The sequence below is a fragment of the Cnephaeus nilssonii genome (assembly GCF_951640355.1).
Source record: "Cnephaeus nilssonii genome assembly, chromosome: X".
Taxonomy (NCBI): domain Eukaryota; kingdom Metazoa; phylum Chordata; class Mammalia; order Chiroptera; family Vespertilionidae; genus Cnephaeus; species Cnephaeus nilssonii.
In genome coordinates this window covers 11,455,089-11,472,694 of record NC_137071.1, presented here as the reverse complement: position 1 = coordinate 11,472,694, position 17,606 = coordinate 11,455,089, and the positions used below count along the sequence as shown (strand labels likewise).

Genomic DNA, 17,606 nt, shown 5'->3' with positions numbered 1-17,606 from the left:
CTTGCATTTTGTCTCCAGGGACCTGTTTGACCAAGTTTTGTTATTCAAAGATGATGGAATCAAGCAGGCGGTGACTTCTGGCTTCTCGGCATTACTTGGCAATGGCCTCTGAGGGAGAGACCAAGACTAGTAACCTCTTTGCTTAACTCCACAGCGCCTTTGCCTCCTGGGTTAGCATTCCAGTAACACAGGAATAGCAGAGGTACCGTAAATGCCCATGTTCTGACTCCATTCTACTGTCTGAGACCAGATCTAGCTGGTCTTCTCTCACCTCTCTTGGTTGGAGCCAGGTCCTTCCCCAACGGGCCTCCCATCAATGTGACCCATCGTGTTTTTCAGTAACCCCCCGTCTTGGCACCGGCATCAACAGATCTAATTTTCTGCTTCTGCGCCTTGGCATATTCAATCCCATTATTGAGGATAATAAAATCTTTACCCTGTGGTACAATAGTCTTGTTTTTTAAAAAGGAATTTAAAATCTCCAGCCAAGCGTAATGCTGAGGGAAGTGAGTCACTGTGATGTTGTGTATACAATAACTGATCGCACGTCTTCCCTCGTGCCCAGCCTGGTATTTATAGCCTTCTTGTGAAATCTTGGCCTCAAACCCGAGTGCCCATTTGATAGTTATTGCATAGACCCGTTTCCTCAGAGGGACTTGGCATTTATCTTAATTTACTAGCCATCGTTTTACAGCCACTTTTCGAGGTCAGGTCAAAATTGTCAATTTGATAACTAGCTCTGTGGCCCCTGTTAAATTGGAGGCACCGAAACTCTCCGTACGTGAAGCAAAAAAAAAAAATGCCCTTGTTGCCTGGCAGACTGTTGTTAATTATGTTTTCGGTAGCTAACAGCCAGTCTCAGGGGGGAAAACTGGTTAAGTCTATTTCCACTGTGTTGTCAGGAAGGACCAACTGACCTTTGGTTAAAAGCAACGTATCCCTTGACAACGAAGGTAAAGGAGGGTTAATATCTCTGAGGTATCTGCACCCCGGGGAAACAGTCTTGACAATTTCATCTAGAGCCATGTAGACTAAGTTGCAATGGGCAAAACAATTTAGCGTTTCACTGAAAATGGCAAATGGAAGTTTTTTACAGTATTTACTTGTTAGAAACAAAAAAAGTTTTAAAACAGGGCTTTAGTACTGAATCATTAAATATGGTAAGAAAATAAGGATGCATATAGAAGGATTTTAATCAGCCATATAGTAGAGTTTAAATGAGATCTGTTTTACACTCCTTTCTTAAAATTGGTGTAATATTTTATAATGACATTATCTGACCCTGATTGGAAGCTACAACAAGAATCCATTTCTTGCCCTAACCGGTTTGGCTCAGTGGATGGAGTGTCAGCCTGCGGACTGAAGGGTCCCAGGTTCGATTCCGGTCAAGGGCATGTACCTTGGTTGCGGGCACATCCCCAGTAGGGGGTGTGCAGGAGGCAGCTGATCGATGTTTCTCTCTCATCGATGTTTCTATCTCCCTTCCTCTCTGTAAAAAATTAAAAATATATATTTAAAAAAAAAGAATCCATTTCTTACCTTGCCATTGAATAATCTTAGAAGCTAATTGAGAAAATATATTTGCATTAACAGAGCTATGAGGGAAAAAGGATGGTGCTGGAGGGTCCAGAATGAAAATAAATTCAGGGAAAAGGAGAAGTAGGCTATTTGCTTGTCTCTTGAGTTCCGTTGCTACATTTCAAGTGCCTTGTCCTCTAGTTTGATTGTTTTTATTGTATTTTAACTGTTTTCACACATGCTCTTGGGTCTGGGGGCAATTCCAGAGAGCATTCTGATTTTATTCTTAGGCTTCTGGAAACTATGCCTTTCCTTTTTCCCTCTTGCTCCAGGGGTGTGCATGCCGACACTCACAGAGGCCAGCGAAGGGATGCCTGAGAAAGAATCTGTTCTACTGATCCCTCGGCATTGGTGGCTAGCTATCATTTGCCTTGCCGCCACCCGTTCCCGATAGGCTAGGATTGTTGTTTCTCAAGCCACACCTCACCAACAGATGCCTTTACCTTAAACCCGGAGCTGGACTTGTTCAGTATCTTCACCGAGCTCTCTGGATTCCAGGGACCACTGCCTACACCATAACCAGGCCTCCTGCCCGAAGCTCAGTCAATCAGGGGAGGGATGAGTGCCAGCATAACTGCCTCCCTGGGATTAACAGCCTGGATGGAGTGCCTGGCTGGCACTAGACCTGATTGGCAGCTCGGTATTGATGTTGAAGAGGTCGATCTATGACCCTAAAGCAGAGCTGAACTGTAGGGCCCCTGTTTCCTGGCCGACACTCAAGGGGAGACATATTCCCAGAGCCTTAGGACATGAAGAGTGCCTTGCACCCTGGGATGCCTGCTCTGCGCATAATTAGAGCCACATTCCCTTTGGTTTTGACTTTCAAGGGTATCCTTGGAAATGCAACCCTCTCCCCGGAACACTGATCTACCAAAGCAGCTTCCCTTAGGTCTGGGGAATGGGACAGAGAGTAGAGATAAGGAGGCAGTGAAGAGGAAATCGTGGGTAGGTCGACTTCCCAGGGACAGACTCCTTCATACTTTCCCCTCCAGCCTTGTCTTTTATAGTCACTTCCGAACGTGGGCCAGTGGAACCAGGGGAAGGCAGGGAAGAAAGAGTTCGGTAGGCTCGGTTCCTCGCCACTTTCCTCTCTCAGCAGTTGCCTCCCTTCTTCAGCATCACCATCCTCCGTCACTCTCTTAATTTGGGGCCTGGGGTCCAGCAAGCAGGACTCTGAAGCCACATCTTACACATGCGGGCGAACAGATGCTGCATGTGGATGGGAGAGACTTTTCAGAGGTTTGGCTGTTGTGTTTCCCCATCTTGCAAAGGTGCTTTCAAAACAGAAGTATGGCTGTCTGCTTTGAACGCTAGTTATTCAATTTTCTCTACGAAGTCAGAGCTCTCTAAGCTTTCCTATTACATCTGACCAAGGGGCCTATGTCATTGGCACAAAGCATCTCTTCGGCATGGGACCATTTTCCATCTCCAATGTTCATGAGGACTCCCGGGTAGCAGCGTTCATGCGGGAAGCTACCCAACAAGAAGTTCCAAACAGATTTAGCCCTTGGTGACCAAGACCCTACCGTGGTAATGGGAGCCAGGGCTTATCATCAGAGGGGCAGGCCCATGGCCGGAAATTGTATCATAGTCAGCATGCCAGGAACTGCCCAATATCCCAGGCCATTCCCTCTTACAGTCACAGTATTTAAGCTCGTGAACAGTTGCCAAAGGGAACTGTTAAACAACACACACTGATGCTATCAAATTCTGAAGATAAAGAAGCTCTTAAGTATTCACTTGTCTTCTAAGAGTGCATTCAAGATATTTGTTTCTCTTTTGCTTCCATTGCACGTCGGTAGAGTTACATGCATATCAGTATGTGTCAAGACACACACACAGGTCCAAGTTCTAATTATTCATGAGTGAATGCTTTGAAGGCAACGTGGGCTTTTAGCCAGGCTCCGGGACAAGGACAATAGAGCTAGCTCTTCACCAATGTTCAGACACAGTTTGTACCAGGAGTGCAATTGAAATTTTATTAGCACCAGACTTTGCGATTGTCATCTAGTAAACTCAAATACTAAAGGGTTTTAGGCTGATCATTTTTCTTTTTTCCCCCCAAAGAATTTCGTATCTTTATGTGCAGTTAACTTCCAGGCTTGGGAGCCAATGAAGAGAAAAAGGAGCACAAGGTGATAAATGACGCTAATGGCAGCAAACTTTCAACTGGCTAATCCTGAAGTCATTTAGGGTGAGTGTCAGGAACCTCAGATGAAATCTCACTCTGGTCCAGACCCTTTTCTGGGGCCTGAAGCAAAGCCTTCAGGGTTGTTTACAATCCACTAACACGAGGAATCCACTAACAAAGAGCTAAGAATTAACCCAACTTCACCCCGTAGCTCTGCCTCTGGGAAGTTCCTCAGAAAGTGAATCATATTTTAAATGTAGTTAATGGTTTTGCTATCACAGGCAATCTGGGTGATTTGGATTTTTTTCCCCCCTTTGGTCCATGAACAATCACGGGCAAATGGATCTATTTTGTGCATGTGGCTTTTTGTAAGGCAGCTTTTTCTTTAGGCCCAGATTCTCCCACCTTCCCCGGCACACGCTGCCACAGGCAGAGGCTGACACCTGTAGGCACTCCTCACATTTTAATCCTTTCCGTACTGGCAGCGTTTCCTCAGCCTGACTTCCTAAAAGTAAGCAACAGCTGAGAAGATGAGGAGGTGAAATGGGGTAGTTTGCTGATGGATGATCTTTCAGTTTCAATGCGAAAATTTTTCATACCAGGAGACAATGGAGCCAAACCTCATATATGGAAGTAAAATGACTACGTTCTTCTAGAAAATCCACAGAGTATAACGACTACACGAGCAAAATCCACTTAAGACAGATTTTATTCGTAGATGAGCTTGACTAAGTAGCTCATGTTTATAAAATGCGTTTCTTTGACTGACACCCACATAAATTTATGATTTTTGTGGGGTTATTTTAGAAGAAATTTAAAGTGTAGATATGTCTGGGTTGAGTAACATCTATTTTCAGGGGGAAGTTAATTGGGTTACATTTACACTTTGCCAGTTATAAACATTTACTTTCTATGCCGAATTGTTTGGTTTATCACAGCCTGTTTTGTCTCACAGTTAAGAGTGAGAGTAAAGGTCTACTCTGCTTAAGTTAAGACGGATGCTCACATCAGGATGAATACACACATCTTATTCTTTCTACCAGAGACCGGTCATATCGTGGTAATTCTAATCACAGTACTGGGTTTTTATCTGAGAAATGATTTTCCTTCACTAAGGAGCTGCAAATAAGAGTCCAAGAAATGACTTTGCTAATAGCTCTTCTGTATTTAAAGATATTTAAGATACTGAGTGTGTGCAGCATTATATAAAATTGGTGTGTACATATGTGGCCCATAATATATGCCATGGTCATTGTGTAATAACTTCATATAGAAGGCATATGTAAACTATAAATATATGTATATATAGCTTATCCTATTCAAACATATTTTATATATTTGCATATAAGATGTGTGAATATATACTATATAGATAAATATAATATTTATATTCAAACCATATACACTACATAATATATGTTATAAACACATAAAATACATCTGTATACATACAACCTGAAGTTATTGCATAATAAATCATATTGCATATGATAGCTAATGTGATATATAATATATATTATGCAACCAGGTTATACACACCCACACCCACGATGAATAGCAGACTGATGTGAAATTTATTTTCCTGGTAAGGAAAAGAAATGCTAGTGTGGCTACATCAATCAATGCAGAGAAGGGGCTAGAATCCCTTTCTTAGGTTCTGTCTACATTTTGGCTCTTGCCTGGTGAAATAGCCTCTATGTGAAATGCAGGGTTGCCTTAACAATGACCATGAATCTACTTGCATGGTGAACTCCTGTAGACCCATCTGGTGAAGACTACCCAGCCCAGCAGTGACTTTCTGAGACGTTGGTCCAAATGCAACACCACACTAGGTGTTTCCCCTCATGGTTTAATTTTTACCAGCTTAGTGTCCTGATGTTGTCTCCTACTGCCTGGCCTTCGTGGAATCTGCCACTCTCCCATTCCCTAAAGTAGGTGGCTAGACCACCCAGAGTATACTTAAGGAGACCTGGGTCGAAAAGGTGGCACTCTTGCATTCCTCTAGGTAACTGAGCTCTGCTTTCCTAGACCTGCAACCCCAATCCTGTTCTTGGCTTCCTTTATGGTTTAGAACAATAAACTGTATTTTGTTCAAACCTATTTCTCCCCACCTACCCCTTACTGTAATATGATTTGGTAGAACATGAGAATAAGAGGCTGAGAACTATCCACAAAACTAGATTACATAATCTCCTTGTAAATTAGTCCCACAATAACCAGAGACCATTACAAATAAGGTTTTCAGGAAAAAAAAATTGAAAATATTGTATGAAATTACTCTAATTTCCAATAAGAGATTTTTAAAAATGGGAACAAATAAACCTCTATAGCCTGGCTGGCATGGCTCAGTGGTTGAGCGTTGACATATGAACTAGGAGTTCAGGGTTCCATTCTAGGTCAGGGCATGTGCCCGGGGTTGTGGGCTCAATCCCCAGTGTGGGGCATGCAGGAAGCAGTCGATCAGTGATTCTCTCTCATCACTGATGTTTCTATCTCTCTCTCCCTCTCCCTTCCTCTCTGAAATCAATAAAATATATAAAAAAACAAAACTCTATAAACCAGCTTTTTCCTAGAATCTACTGAACCTATTAGTGATTTATCTCTAAGCAGAGTATTTCCACAACTCTCTAATATAGTACTTCTATTTTACCGTGTAGATTGTCATATTGTTGCAACAATGGACTTCTACAATAATGTATTAGGTTGAACCATAAGAAATTATTGCTTTTATAGTTCAAAAATGGTTGGATATTGGTGTCAATTTTATAGGTCAAAAATAGCTGAGTATTGACAATATCATATGGTTTGGGCTTTCTTATTTTAATCTGGCTGATTCCTGCCCTTCCCCCAGTTTCTCATGATTTTACAAATATACCAGAATACTCATCAAGAAAGCAGAACCTTTCAGGTGTGCTGAAGTTTAAGAGAAAAAATTACTGAGTTGCAATTTTTCATTTAAAACTACTTTGCTTGCACAAGAACTTTTACCCCTTTATAAGACTAAGCTCCATATACTACATCATATTCCAGGTGGCACCAAATTACAACAAATTCTTGGAGAACTGAACTTGATCTTCTAGTTTCTGCTAAATACAAATAATCTTAGAATGTATATCTGAAAGAAGCCAAACATCCCTGCTATTATTTTCCTCCTAGCACTTAATCACATTCTTTCTTCCTTTCCCATCTCGAATATGAGTGTCCTGGCTGGATAATTCAGAAGGAAGAGGATCTGGCATTTGACCTTCTCAAAATCCTAAACATTTGAAATGACTTGAAAAATATTTTTCTTGAAGAATATTTTTGTCTCATCTGATCTTCACCACTCTTGTATCTTGGTAAATGCAAAGCAATCATTTTAAATGAGATCAACTAATACCCAAACTACCTTTTGCTACAACTTCAATTCTCTCCTTTCAGCTGGTCAGTATATACATGCAGCAACAACCCTTCCAGATGAAGAAGGAAGAAAACCTTTCTTCTGTTCCCTTCTATATTCTCGAACATTCCTTTCCTTTCCTTATTTGTCGGATCAGAAAATCTGTGGAAATATTAAGCCTGTAGGGAGAGCTTACATGCACAAAACCTATGCTAATTTCTTAAATCACACACAACTGTAGGACAGTGGTGTAAATCCTCATCCTTTAAAGGAAATTCCATAATGGGTCAAAATGATGAGTGTCTTACGTTTTCAAGTGGCAGTTCAAATATCTTAATACCTGATATGAATATAGTTTGGAAATATAAGCTATTACTTTATGCATAAGGGCTATGGATGAAATAAACTCCTCTCCAAATTATAGTTACTAAAAAATGTCAATGAGCATGTATAATACTGTAGACCTTTAAGGATTTCAGCTCTGAATAAACTGATCTGAGTCATATGGACAGGGGTTTTGCCAGAAGTGGGAATGTCTAATATGCATGCTGCTGATTAAAAACATTCTAAATCATGATGTATCTCTGCTTACATCATTGCCAAAATGATTCATCTGTGTAGGATATATTCTTATTGCCAGAGATGTCACGTACCATCTTGGCTAGAAACACACAGTCATATCCCATTATGGTGAACTCTCAGCGTTTATCCAAATTCTTTCCTATTCTGGAATTTTGTCAGGTTAATACTGCTTGACACACGTGGTCTTAAAATTTTCCATTCTAAATCTACTGCCATTTTGGCATTTGGCTGTGTCTGGCCTTATGTGACCGGCATTACACTGAGAGTATTTAGTTTCTTGAGTCTACAATCTATCACATTGTAGACCTATTGTCAGCTAAGGAAATACCGATATTAGAGACTGTTTCTGAGATTCTTTTCCTTCTAAATGAGGCCACATATTTTTTAATTTTTATTTGATATTGTATTGAGGTAACATAAAAAAATCAACAAGTTTTGCTTAAATCTGCTTAGGTTAAGCTTAGTCATTTTGTGTTACAGACAGGCAATTTAAAAAACCAGACAGTTTTTGACTCAGTGCAAAACCCTTAGGACTGTATTTCTTCTTGGTCATTTGAAATATTTATTGGCATTTTAAGACTGGTCATCAAAAACCAGAATTTAACATTGGCCCTGAATACATTGTCATACGTGCTATTGCTTGTATTTTATTCGATCTCTGAGAATGAAGTTTATCTGAGAAATACAGCAGGGCAACAACCATCCTAAATCCAGGCACTGTTGGCTTTATGAGCATATTAAGCACCCATTACATGGTGCAAAGTATTTATTGCAAATGGGCCTTAGCTACTAAAATGCATAGCTTCCTTTCATGTTGTGACTAAGTCATTTGAGACCTCTTTGGACTGAAAATGTACAGAAAGGTTGCATACTGACTGTCAGCAGGGAAAACTGCTATCAAATCAATGCCTAACATTCCTCACAAATTGCAAACAAGCGAGTATTGGGCACCTGCAGCGCTTGGTCTCTTTCATTGCCAATGCCAGCTTTTTCTGAATTGAACTCGGACGTGAAGTTCAGTGATACTCGGTCTCTGCAGGGCCGTGACATTACTATTTCTGGATTTGTTTTTCAAAGACACTCCCCTGTTAACAGCTTCTTTCCATCTCTTACACCCTTCTCTGCCCCAGAACTATCTGGTATATGCCTTTCTGTGTTGACTTTTACTTACAATATTTAAAACCTCTCTAAAAAGTACAAATAGAAGTTTTAAGAAGTTTCCAATATTATAATTTTTTCCTAATAAAACTAATTTAATGACGTTTTGAATATTTAATGTCATTTGCTTAGTGAAATAGATTTTTTAGTGAAATTAATTTGAAGACGTTTTGAATATTACTATTTTAATATTAATATTAAGAAGCACTAAATATTGTAATTTTATTTTACTTAGTGCAATTAGTTTTTAGGGAGGTTGTGTGTGTGTGTGTGTGTGTGTGTGTGTTGGCTGTTGTCATTTTTTTATTTGACAATCTAAGGAAAAAGGTCAGTGCCCCTGGCTCAGTAGTAAGGTTTGGGAGTTTTAAATATTGTATCATACTTTGAACTCACTGGTAATTACCTAGAGTTTCATAAAACCAGAGACAATAGCCCTTTTTCCAGCCCTTTTTCTTCACTTTTAGAACCTAACTGTCTCCCTTCAGTTCCCCACCCTTTTCTTATTCCTGTTTATCTCCACCCCCGAGCCCCCACGAAAATAATCACAACAAAAACCACTATTTTTAAAACGAAAGCTAAAAAAACAACCCAAGCCTGTGACTAAGCATGAGCAAAACATCCTAATTTAAATCTTGACTCAAGCCTCCGTGGAAGCTACACATACTCAGTCCTTACTCACGCTTTAAGAAATCACCCTGTAGACCACCATCGACCCATATCATCGTCTGGGGGTTATTTTAAAGAGACCAATTACGCTGCCTTCTTAACAGATTGGAGTCAGGAGGAAGCGTAGCAGCCTCCTTCTCTGTTGTGTTCAGCAGCGATCAGTAAACCCAGCTGGTAGAGCCGGGGCTTGCTCAGTCTCTCTGCACAGTGCCCCACTTTCCCACAAAGGCTACTCATGTCTGCTCCTAGCCTAGGTCTGAATTCCAGCAGCCGCGGAGCAGCGAGGCCAGCAGGCCATTCTGTGGCCTTGCAGCCCCGCCAGCCCTGCTTTTCGCTTAACCAGCCATAACGCGGCTTCTTTTCTCTTCAGCTACCCCCAACAGGGCAAAAGGCGCACTCCATCATACTTACTTCTCACTCAACAAAAAAATGCCACTTCGTTTGTCATCTGATTCCCAATATTTTTTAATTTTGCTGAAGGAATTGATGAGAAGCTGCCAGAGAAAAGGGGGAAAGCTAACGGTTTGAATCCTGGCCCGCAAGGACTCTGCCATCTCAGGCTTGCTGGGCATTGCCATCTTCAAGACCAGATGGACAGAGTAACTGATGCTATGTTATGACCACTATGCCTTTGTCTTTTACTTGTTTGTTTTTTAAATACATTTTTATTGATTTCAGAGAGGAAGGGACAGGGAGAGAGTGGATGCTCGACCACTGAGCCAAAGTGGCCAGGCACTATGCCTTTGTTTTGAGCATTATTTTTATCAGGAAATTCCTGCAGCCTCCATGGAGAGAATAAAGTGGATTCTTACATCGTCATTTAAAAAAAAAAAAAAATATATATATATATATATATATATATATATATATATATATATATACACACACACACACACACATTGAGTGGCCAGATTATTATGATCTCTGAATGCATAATAATAATCTGGCCACTCAGTGTATATCCTATATAATAAAAGGCTAATATGCAAATTGTCCCCTCGACCAGGAGTTCGACCAGCAGGCAGGCCGGTCAATCACCCATGTCCCCTCCCACTGGCCAGGCTGGCCAGACCCCACCCATGCACAAATTCATGCACTGGGCCTCTAAAGGGTGGGGTCTGGCCAGCCTGGCCAGGGGGAGGGGACATGGGCGGTTGGCCAGCCTGCCTGCTGGTCGAACTCCTGGTTGAGGGGACAATTTGCATATTAGCCTTTTATTATATAGGATATACACTGAGTGGCCAGATTATTATGCGTTCAGAGATCATGATAATCTGGCCACTCAGTGTATATTTCATTGATTTCAGAGAGGAAGGGAGAGGGAGAGATAGAAACATCAATGATGACAGAGAATCATTGATCGCCTGCCTCCTGCATGCCCCCTACTGGGGATCGAGCCTGCAACCCGGGCATGTGCCCTTGGCTGGAATCGAACCTGGGACCCTCCAGTCCACAGGCCGACACTCTACCTACTGAGCCAAACCAGCCAGGGCTCTTACACCATCATTTTGAAACATTCTCCTGAGTTCACAGCAAGGACAGGAAAAGTTTCCTTCTATTTATGTCTCACTTGTTGCTTTTAAAATTCTTGTACATTTACTTATGTCCTTTTCTGTGATGTTCACATCCACTCTATCTAGTGGGCGGGGAAAATGATGGTAGCAGACACTGTCAGTGCTCAACCCACGTGCCCTCCTGTTCACCATTCTAAAGGTCACGGAAGGCTTCCTACTGCCAATACCTGTAACCAGAGGGATTTCTCCACCTTAGGAATGTGCTGGGTCTTCCCTGTGAAGAGCTTGGGTTTTAATGACCCTGGGAGAGCCCTCGATGAGTCATGCACAGGGCTTCTGGGGACACAGCCTGGCTCCCAGCTTCCTCACTCCTGAAGGAGGGCCTGTCTGCGGAGTGTTCTCTGAGGTCTCCCAAAGGTCCCCAGTGGGATTGAGCCACAGATGCCCGCAGCAGGAACCTGTTCATTCACATGCCCTCAATTGTCTTCCTACCCTGTCTCAGGTTCTCATTCCCACACTGGGGCTTCCTGGGCTCACCTCTCAAATAAATTACTTGTATCTAAATCCTTGTCTCACAGTCTGTTTCCGGGGAGGCTCAACCTAAGACACGATGGCACAAAGATGAATATCTGCTAAATGCCACACGGCTACTTAATGGAGAGCCAGGGCTGGAGCCCAGGACGTTGGACTTCTGGCACCTTTACCAAATAAGGCTGCTTCTTGCTGACCACCAGGACTTCTTACCATGGGTCCCAGGACTTCTAGGCAAAGGGAAGACACTGACAATGAAACTAAGTTGTTAGATGGCTGCTGTTTGCCTTTTAGGAACCCCATCACCATTACCAGCAGGAGGAACCAGAAAAAGGAAGGGCGGTAATTACCTAGCATGACGAAAGGGACTCCCAGGAAGGTGGAATTGTATTTCCCACCAGTAAGATTGATGATCCCGGCTGCGGTGAGAGTGGCCAGGGTTATGGTCACCAAGCCGAGTAGGCCTAGCCAGGGTTTGCTGCGGACGCAGTCCTGCATTGAGCAGCAGAGGATGGCCATGGTGACCACCAGGATCAGGCTGGTGACCAGGTAACGTTCTGATACGCGGCTGGTCTTCTGGAAGTCTTCCCTCAGCGAGGAGGACGTGTAAGGGTATATTTTGATTTTGCTGTTGGACTCCTGGAATAGTCGGACAGTGTCGCAGAAGCTGGACTCCCACCTCTCAGCCACCATGTCGTTGAGACTGTTGATTGACTGCAGGTAGTAGGTGAGCTGGACGGCCTCTGCGGATTTCACCCGGTCCTTGCTGTGCACGGTGACACCTCCAAGCTGGTGCCCATTGTACACGGCCCTCCCGTCCTTTAAGTGAGTGATCGGGTATGTGATAGCAAAATTGGTCCGGTTGGTGGCCCGCGCATTCTTGAGCTCTTCCAGCACATGCACTATGTCATCCACGATGCAAGTCTTATCGTTATTCAGGACACATATGTGGGCAAACGTGTAATTGAAACCAGGTCTCGGAACCTGGATCTTGGTCACAGCAGCATGCAACTATGGGGGGAAAAATGAAAGTCAGTGTTTATTAGCAAAAATACACATGAATAAGGACATGAGCTCTGTGGATTCAAATATCTGTATTTTTTGGGGGGGCGGGGTGAGGAGTCACTCATGCCATCTCTATGCTAAAGAGTTCAAGTTAAATGTTATAACCTTACATCAGAAATAGGTAGTAAGGAGCCCAGCCACCATCAGCCTATGAACCAGAAGGTCACGGTTCAGTTCTTGGTCAGGGGCACATGCCCTGGTTGCAGGCTTGATCCCCAGTTGGGGGCGTGCAGGAGGCAGCCGGTCAACGATTCTCTCTCCTCATGGATGTTTCTATTGCGCTCTCTCTCCCTTCCTCTCTGAAATCAAGAAAATATATTTAAAAAAAATAGGTAGTAAGGATGCAAAACACACATTTGACAAGTGGTCCTCACAGCGTGGTCCCTGGACCAGCAGCATCGGCACAACCTGGGAACTTGCCAGAAACGGAAACTCTCAAGACCTACCTCAGACCTGGTAAATCAGAATCTCTGGGGTGGGGCCTAGAAATATGTGTTTTCATAAGCCCTCCAGGAGATTCTGGTAGAGTGAAAGTTTGAGAAGTGCCGGGTTCAAGTACCAGCATTATCTCCACAAGTCGTGTTCTTTACTTGTGACTCGATTGGTCTATAAATGTCTGAAAACCTTAGATAGGTCCACCGTTCAGTCTCTCTCTCTCTCTCTCTTTAAAAATAAATTTTATTGATTTTTTTACAGAGAGGAAGGGAGAGGGATAGAGAGTTAGAAACATCGATGAGAGAGAAACATCGATCAGCTGCCTCCTGCACACCCCCCACTGGGGATGTGCCTGCAACCTAGGCACATGCCCTTGACCGGAATCGAACCTGGGACCTTTCAGTCCGCAGGCCGACGCTCTATCCACTGAGCCAAACGGGTTAGGGCTCAGTGTCTCTCTCTTGAAAGTGTCAAGTGAAAAGGGAACTAAGGTGCAGTTCCAGGTGCAGAGGTTCTCTGCAGGCCCAGCCCTCGCTGCGGATTTGCAGGCAGCTAAGCAATGTCTGCATCCAATTCAATCACTCGGTGCCATAAAAGAGGTTCACCTTGAGAGCCCTCATATTCTCTGACTTTCCTTGTCTGATTATATGGGAAGGGAGCGATCACTGCAAGAGCCTGGCTGGGATCCATGGGAGTTGTGCTCAGGGATCACAGTGGAATTCATTCTAGCCACCTCACCCTCAGTGATGTTTGCCTGCCCGGGTCTGCATGCCTGCGACCACAGTGCACACGGGAATACACTCATGTAACAGTCCCCACGACAGGCCGGGCACAGATGGTTTCATTTCATCCTTATAAGAAACTATGAAGCGCAAGTGTAGCCTCATTTTTTTCTATGAGGAAACTGAGACATCCAGAAGCCAGATCCCTTGCCCAAGTTCACAGACATGGTAAGAGAGAGTGAGCTGGGCTGCATCATGCAGTCCGGCTCCTGAACCTATGCTCCTGGCCCCTCACACTACACCTCTAAGTTGGCAATACCAGCAGGCGAATGAAGGTTCTTGCTGGCAACTAATTCCTGAATTTGTGCTTTCAATGCCTCGCCCCTAAAAAAATCAGATGTGTAGGACTATGTGTAACCTACCATCTAAGGTGAGAAAACAAGGCCTTCTGTGTGTGGATTGTGGCCAGTGTACAAAATCGGGCCAGTGGTGGACAGGAAGTTGAGTGAAGTAAATGAGTGCATGTAGAACGGTGCCTAGCCCTGAGGGGGCTCTCCCAAGAGCAGAGACAGCCATTATTGTGTATCTGATGACTGAAGAACGTTTCATATGTAAAGGGAGTAACATCCAGGGTTGCCATGCTGCGGCTATGTCATTGTAACTCATAACCTTCTGAGCATCTCCATGACCCTGATGTATTTTCTCTTAAATCTGTTCTAGATGGATTATTTGCTAAGACAGTTGACTCTGCGTGTGCTGGGGGGGGGGGGGGGGGTATTTATTATTCTTTTTGAAAATGTCTGAGGGGTACCAGCTGTCAAAGTCCTTTAGTGAGCACAGAGCATAAGTTGTTAATCCTGGTTCTCAGGGTCCCTCCCCCACATCTCTCCATGAGTGCCAACTCTCAGGTTCAGGAAACAGTTCATTGTATTGTGTTTGGCTGCAATATTTGGAGTTCATTCCTTGTCTCTCTCTCTCCCTCCCTCTCTCTCCCCCCGCCCTCAGAGATACCCAGGAGATTATTTTCACAAAACTCTAACCATATGCTAAATTTTTGTTTTGAGATTAACGATGAACAAAAGATCTTCAGTGGCTTTAAACTGTGAGAGTGTGTTTTCTTCTCTAAGCATGGCCCAGTGAATTTTGATGAAAAGAACTCATAACTACAAAAACATTGCAAAATATAAAAGGTTCTTTTGGAGGAGACAAGAACCAGGAGGAATTTAAAGACAAGGGAGAATGTTGATGCGTTAAAAGCAAGACTTTGGGGAAAGGTTCAGAATAGACTAGAAAAGGAGTGGTATTGAAAGCATGCATATGTGTAATATTTAATGCATTGTTTGTTCCCATGAGCAGTCTAATAAATCTTTCTTAGAGTGATTACTAAATACGTCAAGAGAAAAAGATTGCCAAATAAGATGGTGTTAAGCCACAGGGCTGAACCCAATTATAGCAAGGGGATATTTTCCATCCATTCTCTAAGGCGGCCATGCCGCCTTGCTGGGTTGGGAGTTGTTGTAAACTATTTAGTGATCTGCTAACTCGGCTGATCTACTGCTATGACCCCTGGGATCACTGAGCAAAGAAAGCAGACACCTTGTTAACCCCTGTACCACAAAATCATAGGAGGGAGGCTTGGGAAAGGAGAACTTACTGAAGTTTGGCAGGGAAGGTTTGTTAACTCTTAGTACCAGAGCTGCTGTGAGATGCAGCTGCTTTGAATTTCTGATGGAGAGGTGGGTAGAACATGTGTCACTCTTGCTTCTGAGTGGCATGGAGATGCTGAGTGACAAAGCAGCCAGAGAGGGGGTGTTGGCTGAGGCCACCCACCTGGCAGCGAGAGTCTATGGGATAAGAGGTGAGAGATAATAAGAGGCATGGGAAAGGAGCGGTAAGACTCCCTTCTGGGACTTGTGAAAAGATTCCGTTCTGATCTTTGGATGTTACGCCTACACATCAAGCACACACACAGTCTACTTACTCTTGGCTTCCCACGTGGCCAGGGGCAGACACGCGGCACCTGCTACCTGGACAGCTACCGTATAGGGTTTTAAAATGCCCTGATGTACTTTCCTAAAGGAGCCCCACTCAGGACAGCAGATCCGTTAGTAGGTGTTCTTACATATATTCACAGGGGGAAAGGGAAGCAGGAGATCAAAGGTATGATTTCTTTTGCTTTATACTTACTTTTCATTTCTGCACTGAAAAAGAAAGGGAAAGTAAAAATGATGACAAGTTAACTCACGGTGACATCATCTTTGCCTTTAAATTAATCTTTGCTTTTGGGTGGAGAAGGGGGAAGGAAAGACAGGAAAACATCAAAGCATGAGAGTGAAATGACCGAGACACCTTAGTCCACAAAATAGACAACCTCCATCCACACAAGCTTATCATTGGGCTAGATAAGCGACCCTCTTCCCAGAAGAGAAAAAACACAATCGTCCTGAGCCTTCATACCGTCTCACTCTGTCATGTGAGTCAACATATAATCCATGTTTCTATTAACTGCGTATAGATTTTCAGTTATTTGATCAACACACATTCAATAAGTTATCAAATCTACTGTCTTGTCAATAATAGGATAATTTCTCTGAGTTCAGGGGCCTCACGTCACACTCAACACATGGAAAATCTCATAAGTGACACAATGTCCAGTCTGGCTGGTGTGGCTGAGTGGTTGAGGGTTGACCTATGAACCAGGAGGTCACGGTTCGATTCCCGGCCAGGGCACACGCCTGGGTTGCGGGCTCCATCCCCAGTGTGGGGTGTGCAGGAGGCAGCCGATCGATGATCTTCCTGTCTCATCTGTCTCACCGATGTTTCCATCTCTTTATCCCTCTCCTTTCCTCTATCTCTAAAAATCAATAATAAAGATTTTAAAAGAAAACAAAACAGAGACATACAATGTCCAAAACAATGGGAAGACCCTAACAGCAGACAGCGCCAAGTGTTCTGTACTAGCAAAACCTAATCCGGTGTCAACCACGATCACAACATTTTAAAATTAGTATGGTATTTGCTGCCAAAGAGGCCAGAACTGAATGCTAAGTTGAGATTCATTTTAAGGCTCTGAATGTACTGTTTAAACCCGTGGTTCTCAACCTTCCTAATGCCGCGACCCTTTAATACAGTTCCTCATGTTGTGGTGACCCCCAACCATAAGATTATTTTCGTTGCTACTTCATAACTGTAATTTTGCTCCTGTTATGAATCATAATGTAAATATCTGTGTTCTCTGATGGTCTCAGGCTCCACAGCAGCCTAAGACCGTTAGCTTCTTTGCTCTCATCATCCTTCAGGTTCAGCATGATGCTAGTGATTGTAACTAGTCTGCTAAGTACTTTCTATACAGTTTTAAAAATTTACTCGAGACAAGACCCTATGGAAATGCTTAAATCATTCTTCCCATTTTATAGCTGGAGCAGTTGAGGCCTAGAGAATGGCAGTGACTCACCTAAGATGACCTGGTAAAGAAAGGACAGATGCAGGACTCTCCATTAGGCCCTACTCCACAGACCAGCACATAGACCAGCACAACTTTAGAGCTTTAGTGGATGAACCAAGACGCGGGGAAGAATGAAGAACTGTCAGCCCACCCAGTTCAAATGATCGGCCGAGGACATGACTGAGATGTAGGACAGCCACATTTGGGGATCTGGGGTCCATTCAGAGAGACCAGAAATAATCCCACACACCAGACCTCATCTGAGCCAGCAACATTACATGGCGATGCTAACAGGTGATGAAGGGGATGGGGTCTGAGCTTACTGACCTTTCTTAGTCTCCATCCAGCCTCTGTGGTTGCCCAATCAAACTTTCCCAGACGAATTTACCAAGGAAAAAGC

General features: G+C 43.4%; 1 protein-coding gene across 1 annotated transcript in view; it reads right to left on the bottom strand.

Annotated features, from left to right (window-relative positions):
* PTCHD1 (patched domain containing 1) overlaps nt 1-17,606 on the bottom strand; it is a gene marked incomplete at both ends in the record, with an annotated part of 59,337 nt that overhangs the window by 2,923 nt on the left and 38,808 nt on the right. Inside the window, one exon of the mRNA XM_079765794.1 lies at nt 11,890-12,550. Coding sequence (XP_079621920.1) covers nt 11,890-12,550 — 661 coding nt within the window. The remainder of the gene's footprint in view (nt 1-11,889; nt 12,551-17,606) is intronic.